The 14730-nt window shown below is 41.4% G+C and overlaps 2 protein-coding genes across 3 annotated transcripts in view; both read right to left on the bottom strand.

Moving 5' to 3' along the window:
- Nucleotides 1-1775: 1775 nt before the first annotated feature.
- nmt2 (N-myristoyltransferase 2) lies at nt 1776-7530 on the bottom strand. Its single transcript, XM_034875299.1, has 12 exons — nt 7279-7530; nt 6708-6825; nt 5938-6079; nt 5127-5245; nt 4572-4663; nt 4334-4450; nt 4058-4228; nt 3846-3954; nt 3573-3743; nt 3296-3463; nt 2916-3053; nt 1776-2222 (listed from the first exon to the last, which is right to left on the bottom strand). Exons 1-12 carry the CDS (start codon nt 7389-7391, stop codon nt 2202-2204), a joined length of 1479 nt encoding a protein of 492 aa, XP_034731190.1. The 5' UTR covers nt 7392-7530; the 3' UTR covers nt 1776-2201.
- A 351-nt stretch (nt 7531-7881) lies between these two features.
- Nucleotides 7882-14730, bottom strand: part of fam171a1 (family with sequence similarity 171 member A1) — an 18960-nt gene continuing 12111 nt past the window's right edge. For both annotated transcript variants that reach the window (XM_034875293.1, XM_034875294.1), the window contains exons 6-9: nt 13163-13279; nt 12845-12959; nt 11670-11787; nt 7882-11348 (exon numbers count right to left, since the gene is read on the bottom strand). In XM_034875293.1, the coding sequence (XP_034731184.1) occupies nt 9777-11348; nt 11670-11787; nt 12845-12959; nt 13163-13279 (1922 nt within the window). In that variant the 3' untranslated portion in view covers nt 7882-9776. The remainder of the gene's footprint in view (nt 11349-11669; nt 11788-12844; nt 12960-13162; nt 13280-14730) is intronic.

The following is a 14730-nucleotide window of genomic DNA, read 5'->3' as shown; positions in this document are numbered from 1 at the left end:
ATCACATACAGAAGTAACAAATGGCAGCAGCCTTTACCTCTTAAGTTATGCAGAGCTACATGAACAGGAGCATCATACACAAAGTAACAAACTCAGGCAAGAAAGACCATTTTTAACATTTGAGCACACCAGCAGCTCCTCCACAGAACAAGTGGTCTGACAAGATATTCATCGCTCAGCTGAACACAGGAAAATGCCAAATACTCCAAACCCTCAAAAATGTGTTTTGAAGTTGCCAATTTGACTGGAAAGTTTTAGGAAATACTAGAAAGAAAAAGAACAGGAATTATGTCTTAAGACATTTTGCAAAGTACAATTATATATTTAGGAGCTGTTTAGCTGCACGACACACAAAAAAATGACCCACAGTATATTTTTCCACACACACAAATACAGTACCATTATAAAAAAAAATAAAAAAAAATCCAGATAAGTCAATAAAAAATGGACCACAAAAAAAAACAGGAAAAGCTCAAATTTCCAAATGTTGCAGTTACAGATACAGGCTTTTGTTTATTCAGCCACTGAGCTCTAAATACATGCTGTTTAATGATTCCCGAGACATTTTGAATGTTGAGCTCAGTTCTTTTTTTTTTTTTTTTTTTTTTAATTTTGAACAATTTGATTAAGAACATGTCTAACATCCTAATGCAGGCAAGGGCAACTGGTGGTTATGTCTGTATTAAAAAGGGAAAGGTTTCAGTGTTGTACTTCTGGCCAATGTGCTGTTTAACAAGGGGCATCATGGCTTTGCAACCAGCTCGTGACAGCAAGAAGTCAGTTTCTCTTGGAGGGCCAATGACTGAACCAAAAAAACGGACCTTGGCCGCTTTAAATAAGACTTCACTGACCATATAAAACTGTTTCTAGACTATTTTGAGATATTGTTTTAGTACAAATTATAAATAAAATCCACTCTGGATATAGTTTAATTGGTATTTGTTGTTTTCCAGCCTTTGATTCTGTAATTCTCACTGTTCTGCTCCTGCAGTCAGCACGTCATCTTTACTTTTTTGGGCTGCTGTAACTTTTTCCTCTTATTTGACCTCCTCGCTGATTACACAACAACCCATTTCCATGCAGATAACCCTGAGCTGCATGAGTGTATCAGTGGATACAACCAACCGTGGTTCAGATGTTCTCTTAAAAAGCTACTCTAGAAGCAGGTTTATAATGTGAAAACAGCTCACATCCTACCGCAACCCATTTTGACCCGTTTTGAAATCTGACACTTTAAATAAAAGAAAAGGAACGTTTGCTAACCCTTCGCTTGTTTAGGAACTCAAAAATTGTGCTTCATTGATGCAATACATTCTTCTTTAAAAAAAAACACTTTAAATCCACATTGTCTGAACAAAACAGACAGTCACTACCTATGAGGAAAATACTTTGGATCAGCCCTCCCAAACCCCAAACTCACACAACAAGAATAAATATGATCTGGCTTTAAATGTACAGGTAACTATATATAATAAAAAAAAACACGTATAGCAATGCACCAGTTGGATGAGTCCTTCCATGAAGATATCCTTTGTGTGTATGTGTGTTATTTGTATGTGTGAAATGATATTTTTCACCTAAATGCTTGAGGGAAAGTTTTTTTCTTTTATATGTCAGCTATCACAGAAACACATTCTTAGTATTTCTAAATCTACTGAGGCCCAAAACAGCCAGCAGAGAAACTTCAGAACACAATGATATGAGAACGACAGAATAACGCCATTAAGACCCTCTATACTGCAGTTGCAGTGGGGGGACAATAACGTATCGCTTGGTATTGTGGTCATGTTTACTGGTTGATTATTATCTATGTAGTTCAATGTCAGGGAAATTAATGACATGCCAGTCCCTTGTAACAGCATGTCTGCTGAGGACGAAGAACTAAACAAAATTGACAATGTCAAGGCATCCTCTTATATGTCAAACTAGTATGTTTTAAATGTGAGTGTGCATGGCAGGAGCGTTGTACTGTTTGAGTATCTCAGGCATAGCATGACTTCACATTCAGGATGTTGATGTAAGAGTTTTTCCCTCCAGGTGAACTGAGAATGTTCTTGAATCGTCTCCCAGTCTCCAGGTTGGTTTTACTACTGTAGTTCTCATTGTCCAGCTTGGGCTACCTGTATGTCCAGGTAAGGAATAGGCAGAAGTTGCCAACGGCCTCTTGATCAGTAATTGAGTAGCAGCGGTGAAGAGACCTGCTACTGAAGGACAAGGCCAACCTGAAACACACAGCGGCGAACCAGTTGTTAGAGGAGTTTTATAGATGCTGAAGCCGGTTGCCTCAGCTATTCGTAAGTTCATTACAACTATTGTGTTTGCTTAGCTAACTGAACTAGGAAATGGACAAAACTAGCATTTGCTTATTAACACGGAAAGTAACGCTTTAGACTGGGGAGTAAAAGAGATATTGTGGACAAATGATCAAACTGCTGTTAAATAGTGATGATGACTCGGAAGATTTTAAATTACATTTTTACAAATTTGCATTTGACTGGACAGTGTTACAGATGTTTCCCCTTATTCACACATTACTAGTTGTAAAGGTTTACTATCAAGTAAACAAGACATCCCTTAAGTTTTCCTGGTGCAACCTGTAAATCACTAGTTTGAAACCAGCTGGTAGTTACAAAGAATTTAGAAGGGACTTTACACAGGCTTAGTGAATTTACAACTGGTGCTACTCAATCTACCTTTCTACAGTGTTACTAATCCCATTGACTACAGGATTTTAGTCCACTAAATTTGATTGTGCAACTTGCAGAGGTAATGACATAACCTAATCTAAAACAGAAATTGTAATTACAGATTACTTCCAGTAACAATTATGTCTACAAAATAAATCTAGGACATGCTTAGCCTCATATTACTGGGTCTTAATAGTTTATCGTTTTCAGACTAATCATGCTGCTGACCTTATCAGGGTCCATAGCGGGACATTTCCAGTTGTAGAGGTAATACTGCAGATTTCCATCTCCTATTCCAAACTTGAGCTTCTCCAGGAACACCTTATTCTCCATTAGATCCAAGGCATTGAACACATCAAAACCTTTCTGTTAAAAACACACAGAAGATGTCCCAAACTAAATATCATGATGACTTACACAGTAGGAAAGTTAAACTTTAAAAAAGGATGATTTATTTATTTAGGCCGCTACAGTGTGCCCTTTTTCATGCGCCCCTGGAAGCCTCCTTCCCTTTTTCCTAATTTAAAAGTTAACAACTGATAGTACCATAGAACAGGATGATTTTTTGGTAGTGTTTTACAACAACCCTGCATAAAGAGTAACATTACCAGCTTGGCCAGGATCAGTGCATCATTCATTAAGTCCAGCAGTGGGGTTTGTGTATGAACGTTGTAAAAAGAGTACGCTGCCTTCAGGCTCCTATGGAGAGGGTGATGCATCACAGTCGAGGGCAGAGTGTAGAAACTAACAAAATCTGTCAGTAAGCCACCGGCACCCTGGGAAGACAGAGGCACAATAACTGTTTAAACAAATAAAAGAATTAACAGACCAGAGCGTAATTAAGTATCAGTAAGTATCTTGAGAACAGAAACGCATTTCAGATACCTCCACGACAAATGTATCAATGATGTTGTCCTGTGGGAAGAACCAGTGAGCCACCTCCTCTTCTCCCATAGAAGGTGCAAGCTGAAAACGTCTCAGGAATTTCTGTAGCAGCTCTGTGACCTGGCGAATGTCACGCCTCTCCATCGGCCGCAGACCTGTGGTCTTGGTGCTCTATATGGGGTGTGGCAAGCAAGAGAGAGAAGGCGATATAAGTTCCTGTCATTAATAAGTGCTGTAAAGAGAGATCCAGGACTGACGGGTTTAAGCGTTTACATCTGGTAGTCTGTAGAGTTTCATGGTTCTTTGCAGGGTCATGTTTCTGCTCAGGTGGGAGAATTTAACTTCCACAAGCTTTCTGGGGTTGAGAGAACGATGCCAGTACCTGACACAGACAGAGAAAAATGGAACCAAAACGGAGCAGAGAAAAAACGTTAAGGATGACCTTCTGACACTGTGATTTCATGTTTGCATACTGCATGGAATACCTGCATGTGGACACAGGTTTAGGCAGTACAACTCCTGCTGTATATACTGCCTGAAATATTCCTTCTATGTTCACTCTCCGTGTGATCTCTCTTATTAGCACCGGAGCAACCCGCTTTGACCGCAGCTTCTTATGGACACAGAGGAAGTTGATTTCAACCATCTTTTTCAGTCTGGAGCAGCAGAAGGAAAGAAGTTACACATTACTGTAAAAGGGTTTCTGTTGACTCATATCACTGCTCTTCTCCAAATGGATATGATCAGTAATGAGCGCTCACGTGTCATAGATGCGTATATCTGCAGGGATGGCACTGATGAAGCCAACAAGCTTCTTATTCGAGGACACTCTCACGCCACAATGCCACTGTGGCAACCAGCCGGGTGGACGCAGAGCCCTTGGAGGGAAGGAGATGTTTAACAGGAGAGAAGACAGTTAAATACCTTGTATACATATTTGGCGAGCAGTTGATTAAACACCAACAAAGTAATAAACAACAATCCGAACTGAAAGCTTACCATTTGAGAAAGTTAGGTGAATAATCAAATCTGAACATGTTGTCGTCGTCCTCCACATAGTTTTCATTTAACAATGTGTACAACTCCTTCAGCTGAAAAAGACAAACTATTTATTTTGTGTATTGTTTCTACAAAATGTATTTTACAGCTGCTGTGATTAGTTAAGTATTCAATTTATTGATACAGTTAAATGAATTGTCATCTGTACTAGTGTATTTCATGGAAAAGCAGTTTTGTGGTTTTGTTTGTTTTCTCTGTATATGTTTATCTTTTGTAATGTATGTTGTATGTCATGTCTGTGTCTTTTGAATGGACCTTAAGTCTGGCAATAAAGTTGATGGTGATGATGATGTTTTGATAATCGAGTTATCGTTTAAGGCATTTTTCAAGCAAAAATGGCCATGGCAACATTTGATGTGTCTAGGTTATCAGATCTGAAAATCCCCCACTTGGTCTTATCTTACAATTGAATTTTGTCACCTGCTGCAAGAGTACTGTGATGGGCAAAATAATTATTCAGCAGATTGTTTAGCATCAGACAAACACTGTACTTACTACGTCTGCATTGCTGAGATCCAGAGTGTCCCACATAAAGCCTTGAGGTAAGGAATATGGCTCCTGTCTGATGTTTTCTTTATCTGCTTCTATCGGTCCGTGACTGGTCACCACCTCATCTTCAAACATAGCACAGCTCTTTTAAAAATATAAAACTATTTTTCCACAATAAGCACATTTTTAATGAATGTATAAACTTTGCATTTTGATGAGGTGACAGTAATCCTGACCAAACATGAGTGTCTTGTTAAAATTGCTGACTGTTGATTAAATCTGCTTCTCTTGGTCCACTGTCGACCCAGCAAGCCCATGGCAGTAACCCTCCTGCATAAGCCTAACTCTTTCGCCATTTGTTATCATAGAAACAGCTTACTATAATGCCAAATAGCATGTCCAGAGGGTAAGCATGGCCACCCACTGAATTTCACAGCTGACATATTTTTGGGTCACTGGCTTTAAGAAACACAGACTGTGACAAAGTAAAACCAGTAGGTGGCACTGGTCCACAGAAAGACTTTTCAAGAAAGATGATAAATTGAGCCTTTAATGCTGACAGCTGAAATAATACTGTTTGGAAGGCAAATTAAGCCATTTCCTTAATCATCTATTGGCCAAGCTTATGATTAAAAATCACTAAATCACTAAGAGCTTAAAGGTTACCCTGTGCATGCTTTTCCTCAATAAAAGCATTATTCAACACGTCATGTCAAACACGACATGAACTATTGATGCAGCACAGTTCAAATAAATGAGATTACAATCAACTAAACAATGCTCTTGCTCACTTTGCTTAAGTAAAGTAGGTACTAACTTAGCTTCGGCACAGGCTGGGTGTCCCAGAACTGGTACTTGTGCTTGGCTGCTTCATCGATGCTCTTCGCTGGACCCTGGCAGGACAACAGCTCCATGGCTCTTTGGATGTCCTGCAGCTTCTGAATGGGCAAGCCAGGGTTCTACATGTAGAGAGGGGACATGTACACAAATAAGAACAAAGGCAGGGGAGATTTAAGTGCAAAGACAACATGAAAGGACCTTACCCTACATGTGTCACAAGACACGCAACACACAACATGTAACACTTTTGTACATCTGATCATCAGAATGTCATACATAATTCAAATATACGGAAACCATAAAGTCAAAACAGGGGATGTGTGAAATGTATTACTAGTTCAAATAAAACCAAGTGCTTGATTGGGAATGTTGACCACTAGTTGTCTTGGTTTCTATAACCGGGATATGGTGAACAAAAAAACACAACCTGGATAGTAATATCCATGGATGTGTGCTCAGCATTTCAAGGTTGCTTTAACTAAGAAACTACCATATTATAATTAGGATTACCTCAGTAACTCTAGTTATTATTTGCAAATTCTACTCTAGACCAAGGATGGAACCCCTATTGACCGATTCACACTCATAGCAAACAAACTGGGTGTTTTTGGGCTGTTGCTTATGTGCAATCAGACTATTCTGCGTTTACCCTCAACTACTCCTAACACTGTCTACCATCAGCTTGGCGAGTGACTCCACAAGGTTAGTGGGTTATGGTTATGCCATTTCAATGGGTCGTCTTCGCACTTTTATCTCCTGAGAGTCAGAGGCAGAGTCGGACTTGGCGCCCCCCGAGCTTGGCTTCTCTTTCTTCCTCTTCTGCTTCTTCTTCTTCCTCTTGGCTCCCAAATCGCCCCCTGGACTCCTACAGATATGAACACAAACGCACATCACATCATTAAACGCGCACATACACATGCTCGCGCGCGCACACACACACACACGCACACGCACACGCGCACGCACACACACACACACACACACAGCTAACGTTAGCTACCATAGCAACGAATGACAGCTAACTAACGGTTTGTCTGAAAGGTTGGCTGTCATCATGTCATTCAGTCAGTACGCTAGCTGAGGGTATACTGTTCCACCTGACTGTAAAAACAACGAAAATTACAACGCCATTCAGGTGTCAAATCAGCACTTATCCTGTGGTTACTAGCTTTAAATGACGGCCTTGTAGCAAACAGCCTGGCGGTGTTTGTGTCGGCCAACGTAAGCTAACTGCGCTAGCTATTCCCGACAGAGCACACACAAACAAGCAGCCTGAAATAACGTTACTGCGTTTCCCAAGTGGACAGGCCATCCTCACCCTTGCATATGCTCATTCTCCTCTTCGTTATCTCCGTCTATCCCGCAGGTATCCTGGTCGTCTAGTTCCAGACTCTGCTGACTGGCCGCGGATTCACTGTCCTCCGCCATCATAAAAATGTTTAAAAAAAATTGTCAGCCACCGTATATGATAGAGATCACTGGCAACGGGCGAGAGATGGGAAAAACAAAGAAAGTGCTGAAGGAAATCACACCGCCTAGAGGCCACTGGAGGGAAAACTCCTTCCTTTTAACGTACAGTTCAAATCTATATTTTTTATCTACTAATAAGATAAACCGAACTTCCAACACCAATATGCACCATCTGAGCAAAATTCAATATAGGTATACTATCTACAAGACAGAATCATAACATAATGCAAAAGCTGTATTGTTTTTTAAGGGTGCAAATTCACAAACAAATTAAAACTTAATTAGAAAAACATTTTGGGGGTTATTTGGGGGGCTTGGCCAGGCTTTAACTGGGTGATAATACTATAGATATGGGTAATACAGCCTTGTTTAAAATAACACTTTTTTTGTAGCAATCTAATTTCTTAAATCATGGAAAAACAACAAAGCCAACACACACACACACACAAAATTCCAGTTTGGCAGTTTATTCAGAATAATAGACTTCAAATATAATGCAAGGAACCATGTTGAACACACAGGATGCTGTACTGCAACTGGATGTTGCTGTGGGATACTAAGAAAGAAAAGGCCATTCACAACACCAACTCACACATCATTTTGAGCAGATAGAAAGGAAAGAACTATACACACTCTGTAATGTGAGAGCTATGACTATATGAACCTTGAGTGGATGTATGTTGATTATTTGTTAGCGCTCTCACGTGGACAGTCTGACAACACACACTTACAGTCAGCACCACCCAGGTGCACAAAAACACATTTGAGTGCAAAAATGCACTGAAATTACCTGCAGTTTAGCTTGACATACAATCACATTTAGCTTTATTTATCCCATGCTACAATGCTTTACACAGACAGATCTGTGCCTTGCTGATTACTGTAGAGGATTTTACGATTGCAGCAACTGGCAGACATTTCCTCGGATGTCCGCAGTGTAGCTTGTAATACGCTAGTGCTGAGGAAAGTTTACTGCATGCTTTCTTTCACAAGTGGTAGAGAAAGGGAAGGCTGAGGTAGAGGAGAAAAGCTGAAGGCAAAAGGAGGGTTAGAAATAAATAAGGTAATATGTTAGACAAATTCAATGTAGAGTCTGGTTGTTCAAAGGCACTTGGAACATGAGAAAATGGTCAAAAGAAATTACGGTGAAACACAGCATGCAAAAAGGTTTGGTTTCAAGTAAAACCTATGCAGTTATGGGTTTGTTTTTGTAAACAACAATAAGGCAGGTGAAGAAGAAAAGCCCTGAACACATTAAAGAAATAAAACCAGCCTATTTTCCAGATAAAACACTTCAGGTTGGCAACTAAAATCATAGTGATAAAGATTACAAAAAAAGGCATCTCAAGCAGCTGTATAAAAGAAATATGCAGAAATATGCCAGTCAGTGGTTCAACAATTATAAAACCCTTCATATTATTACACCTCACACATATTTTGGGTGGAACTACAGTTTCGTAGTGGTATTACATCCTTACCTACCAGCATAGTAGTGTGTCACATTATCTGTTGCAGTGCGGATAGTGGTTTAATTTGTTCAGTCCAAACACTTCGTCCCCTCTATAGATCATAAACAAATACCCCTACAGCCTTCTGACGGGCTAGATTCAATTCTTCAATACATACTTAAAACCATTCAAAGTTCAGGATTCACATGTTTAAATCAGGGCTGATTCTTGTGCAGGAACACGCTGTAAGATAATTTCCTAACAGACACGCAAGAGTAAAATAACTACTGCTGTACTTTGCACAGATGCTCCACAATCTTAGAAATTAGGGTTAAATTACCACTTTAAAGACATGTTTTTTTACAGTCAGAGAACTGAGGCCAATATGGCTCGAGAAAAAGGGCTGCTGTAGTCTTTGAGTGAGAACCACTCTTTTGTTTCTACGTTCCTTTATGCTTACAAGGCTATTTATAAAAAAGAAAATGTGCATAAAATATTCTAATTTCTTGCCTCAGGCAACGTGTACATCATTCCTGATGAGTGGTCTGTTTATGTAGAGTGTCGTGAGGACGAAAAAGTAAAAAAGTGGTAATTTAATAAAGGGGACCTGGATGTTCATGAAGGTCCTGAATTGTCCCTTCATGCTCTGGACTATAAGGGATCCAAGTGCTGAAATACATCGTCAGTGCTCTATTAAGAAAAACAAAGGCTTCAATCTAAAATAGTCTTATCCTTCACGTTTTGGTATGAGCAAAAAAAAAAAAAGGGGGGGAGGGGGGTGTTATGATTAAAAGGATAAGTTCAAATTTTTTTCAAGTCTATGTCAAAACAAAACTGATGTGCCCATTCATACAATTGAGAAAGACGTGAACCTATCCTTTAAGTGGTTCTCTGTGGATCATTTTAGGTTCAAAGCCAACAGGGGTCGCTCCTCTCTCTTCTGCCAAGGACTCTTCTTTTCCTCCTCCTCCTCTCCATCCTCATGTGCTGCTTCGTCATCCGGAGAGACTGAAAGAAGCGCATGATCAGTCCTGAACGTCTCTTCCTCAGGTGTTGGCAGGGGAGGAGGAGAAGCAGAGGATGAAGAGGAAAGTGAGGGCGGTTCCTCTTGTATGTGTACTTCCTCTACTCTTTTCCCCTCCACATCCCCCTGCACCTGATCCCCTCTCTGACCCCCAGCTTTGTCTGACAAGATGGGTCCTGTTTTACTGTCCTGTGGGCTGAATTTGGGCATCTCCTCCTCGTTGCCTCCCCCCTCCAGATCATCCACATACACCAGCTGAGTGTAGGCCATGGCTGGTGCTGTCCCCTTCACCCTGTTTTTCTCAATATCTCTTTCCTCCCGTCCTCCGTCTCTCCCCTTGCGACCCACTCTGGGCTCGTTCAGGTCCACACCAGAGTCCAGACTGGCATCATTGCCACGCCTCCCACCGCTGACATTACCTTGCTGACCTCCTCCACCTGGCGTGTTGCTGTGGCACCCTGCCCGTTGGAGATCGATGTAGGAGTGGCGAATATGAGCGTTGGAGCGTCCATCGAGTGAGACAAACCAGGCTCGTGGGTGAGGCAAAGGCTTACCTCCTCTGAGCTCCATTAAAGTCTTTTCAGCCAACAAGGTGTCCTCACTGTTTATTTCCACCAGACCCGTTTCCCCAAGCGCTGCTGGGATAGACAGAGACTCTGACAGGCCGTGCCTTTCTCCGTCCCCCTGCTTGGTGGGACGTGGGGGGCAGTCAATGGGGGTTTGCCCCAGGGGCTGCTGGGAATGTGAGGCATTGAGCTCAGCCTGGATGGTCTCCAAGTCACTCTGCTGGTCAGTCTGAAGCAGGAGGGCCTGACCAGACAGAGGGTGCTCCCCAGGCAGACGCATGTAGTGCGCTGGGATCACCAGTGTAGGACGCACTCTCGGGTAGCCTTCTCCTCCACTCAGCAGGTCCACAGAGCCGCAGCACAGCAGCTGGCCCGGCCGGGAGAGCAACGGGGGGCTGGGACGCTCCAGGTGGTCCACAGAGCGGGACAGAAGGTATTCAGGAGCTCTGCAATCACATACCTCCCCTCTAATGGGGGAGTTGGGAGGAGAGGATGGTGAGATGCAATCAACAATCCCAATACTGCTCATCTGATTAGCCAACACCTGTCTGTGATTGGCTGACGACAGTGCATCTGAAATCGGGTTGCTGGAAGAGCAGACAGAGGTATATGATTGACGGTAGCCTCTGTCTGTTTCGCATGAAAGGGCAGCCTTTAATTGGAACGTCTCCACGGACTGGCGGTAGTCTCTGCTGCGAGGCGTCAGATTGCCGAGAGATGAGCCGTGGTGGCTGTTGTTGCCGAGCGAGGAGCGGCTGTGTTTGCTGTGATGGATTAGGCTGTGTTGACGATGATTGTCTTGGTGCTCATATGAAGAAGGCTTCAGCATTGGTGTGGTCATATCGGGCTCAGTCGCTGTGGAAACAAGTTCCAGCTGCACCTAAAGACAACATAATATGTAAGTGTGAGAAACTTAAAATATACTCAATGCAAACTAAGATATGACCCAGACACAAAACAAGGAAAACATATCTACTGAAGTAATAGTATCACAGACAATATAAGAGAGCATTTTTGCAACACTAATGGTTCTTCGTAGTTTGAGAAATTAATTAGTCTGCCCACCACAGGAATGTTTGATGAATGATTAACCCCTCCAATAGGCAGATGTTCCATGAGCAAGTACTACATCTGACATTTACGAGGACAGTGCATTGTAGACTAGTGATTTAACCGTTCTCTGTAATTTAGACAAACAGACCTCATTGCTGATGAGGTTCAGATGGGACATGGAGGTGGCTTGGTCCCTCTTACTGCCGTCCAGACCAGAGGACATTGTGAGCTTGCGGCGAGACGCTCGAGGCTTCAAACAACGACGCCTGTACATCACAGAGACACAACAGAAGTTATGATTCAATCAGAGGAATCCGTTTGACTTTAAATACTTCTCCTCTACACAAATAATATAATACAATATAAACAGGCACTTGCATTGGAAAACAGAATTCCCTGAGTGCTTGCAGTAGAGCACACTGGTACCTGAGAACTTGCGCAGTACCAATCCGCTTTGTTTACACTCAATTAACCAACCATTTTAAGTAACTACACATATGCTGCAGATTATGTAACGTGACCTGCTATGAACAACTTTGCATGTGATTTTGATGTAATTGGTACTGATATCACAACTGATGAATGGATTAAGAAGGCAAGCTACATACAGTTGAATAGAATTAACCCTTTACAACTGCTTATTATGTGGCCTGGTTAGCTCCGTTGGTAAAGCAGGCGCACGCGTATAGAGGTTTCCTCCTCAATACAATGGCCACAGGTTCGACTCCAACCTGCTGCCCTTTACTGCATGTCATTCCCCTGTTCTCTCCCATTTCATGTCTTTATCTGTCCTGTGCAAATGAAGGCCTAAAAATGCCCCAAAAAACATATCTTGTTAATGTTCCTTGCACCATCCTAATTAGATGAACTTGAGCACACTCAGATAAATGTTGCTAAATGTTTACAGTCGGTCAGATTGTTGTTAGACACAACACTGAAAGGATTCAAAGGGTTTCTTAGCAAGAAGAAATCTTTTTCTTACTTGGCAGTAAAAAATCTAAAACCTAATGCCTCCCTCTTTTTATAAGTCAATGTTGAATAAAATGTGTCATTCAAGCCATATTCACGTTGAAGCCATAACAAGAGATACATGCACTAATGAGTATTATATATTTCGTTTACACTGGACAACATCAACTAAAGTCTACGTTAGTCAGCTGCTGTACATCCACATGTTTCACACAACCTGTCATGAGAACTTGAGTCATATTATTGTACATTTCTGACACTGTCAAAATGCCTTTGTGACCTCATTTTTGGTGACAAGTCCGGCGACTTCTGACAATCTTAAGATGGAACCATATTGCTATGTGTTTTACACACCTGCAGTAGTACAACAGGAGGCAGAGCAGGCAGAGCAGGAGGAGAGCCATGCCTCCCAGTATAGCCAACAGGAACACAGTGTGGTATGTGCTGATGTCCTTCGCAAACACTGGACCTGTTGTACAGACAAGAAGCCATACAAAACTGATTGTATTTAATAAAACGGTTGCTTTTTTTTGTTAATTCTTTTAGTATTTGTTAAAATTATGACTTCATCTATACTCAAAATCTTTGTACGTACAGTATGTGAGGACATGCATGACAACATGTGAATGTGTTTTTACAATAAATATAATCTGCATCAAAGCATTCTCTCACCTGAGTGTAGTGGCGACATGGCGGCCACCCAATATCCCAACTGAGGAGCAATGTAGGTCAAAGAGAGCTGGTTGCCCTCACGCTGCACGTGACCCCAACTGCTCTTTATCCAGGCACCTACACACAAACACACAAACACACACACAGTATGATTGTATGAAGAAAAACATAACAATTTGGCCAAGAAGGATTTTTTATGAAATCATTTTAGCCTAATGGCTACCGTTTCTAGCCATAGTGACAGTGTTTGCTACAGGTCTGATGGTGCTGACAGAAACTCGACATAAATGTACAGACAATCCCCTGTTGAAATAATCACACTTTTAGGTTATGTCTCCCAAAATAAACAGCAATCAGATGCAAAAACATCTTACAACACTACTACGTTTCTATTACGTTTGTTAATTAAATGTAAGACTTTGTAATTCATTCTAAGGTTTAATTAGAAGAAACTCAATGTAATCTTTTATGAGACTTTGAGATATTTTTAAACACGCAGATTCAAGCTCAGGAGGGTGAGAGAGGAGTGTTTTAGCAGTACCTAAATATCCCACAAGGAGGTGGCATGCTCCTTCATGTCACTGCAGGAATATGAAAAGGACCACAATAGCAGCTCCAGCAGTGAAAGTACAAAAGAAAAAAAACACAAAAAGACGGAGTCACTGATTTATTGGCTCACAGTAAATCTGCTCCAAGAGGAAACATTGTGTTGTGCCTCAGTTGACACATCCCCTCCTTTGGTTCTTAGGGCTAACATGGGGAGAGCCACTTTGTTTCTTTGTTTATTCCCAGTTACACAACCTCAAGTGGTCAGGAATCTGCATCAATCTTCAGGAGAGAGGAAACAAAAATGGGGAAGGAGAGGATATTCAAAGAGGAAAGACAAATATATATTTTTTTAAAACAAGCAGAGGAAACAAAGCAGACAAAGGATGAATTGAAGGAGAGAAGGGAAAAGGCCCAAGAAATGGAGGCAAAGATAAGAGAAATGAGAAAGCCTGTGTGACTCAGCACCACATGCACGCATGCCAGCCCTGCACGGATTCCCCCTGGTTCTGTCAGATTGTTTCCAATAAACACAGCGATGTTTCATGACTCTGTTCCCACGCTTCAGTACAATACACAGCAGACAGTCTGGAGACTTCTGAGATACAATGCAAACATTTAAAATGTCAATACAGCCTATAAATTACTTGATATTACTTCCATTCATGCAAAGTCAACACAGCTGAAGTGTGGTCTTTTTTTTGTTCGGAAAGTAGTCGGTTCATCTGTGGCAGCTGATTTGCATTATCAAAATACTCAGATGAAGGTGCGTCTGTTTACGAAGGACAGACATACAATTAGGTCAACTTGATCTGTTTGTTCAATTCTGCCCCACGCTATAACGATACATGGAGTTGTTGAGCAGTTAATACAAGAAAAACTGGTTTTTGTGCATGTCGTCCAAGTGCGCGCTTTGTAAACAAAACTGAGCTTTGATTGTTCCTCAAAAAAGGCACCAGACAGATTTTAAAAGATCTTTCTTCGTGTCTGTTTACTATTCTCTGTTTAACACATACTGTACA

The sequence above is a fragment of the Etheostoma cragini genome, chromosome 6, assembly GCF_013103735.1.
Source record: "Etheostoma cragini isolate CJK2018 chromosome 6, CSU_Ecrag_1.0, whole genome shotgun sequence".
NCBI classification, from domain to species: Eukaryota; Metazoa; Chordata; class Actinopteri; order Perciformes; family Percidae; genus Etheostoma; species Etheostoma cragini.
The sequence above is the reverse complement of the archived record's forward strand: the minus strand, read 5'-3'. Positions and strand labels throughout refer to the sequence as shown.

Bases quoted from the DNA above. Each gene is read 5' to 3' on its own strand.
- nmt2 (XM_034875299.1), bottom strand. From the start codon at position 7,391: ATGATGGCGGAGGACAGTGAATCCGCGGCCAGTCAGCAGAGTCTGGAA. The intron at 4,664-5,126 runs GTAAGTACAGTG...TGTCTTTTTCAG, and splicing joins ATCTCAGCAATGCAGACGTA to CTGAAGGAGTTGTACACATT. The intron at 4,451-4,571 runs GTAAGCTTTCAG...CTTCCCTCCAAG, and splicing joins TCACCTAACTTTCTCAAATG to GGCTCTGCGTCCACCCGGCT.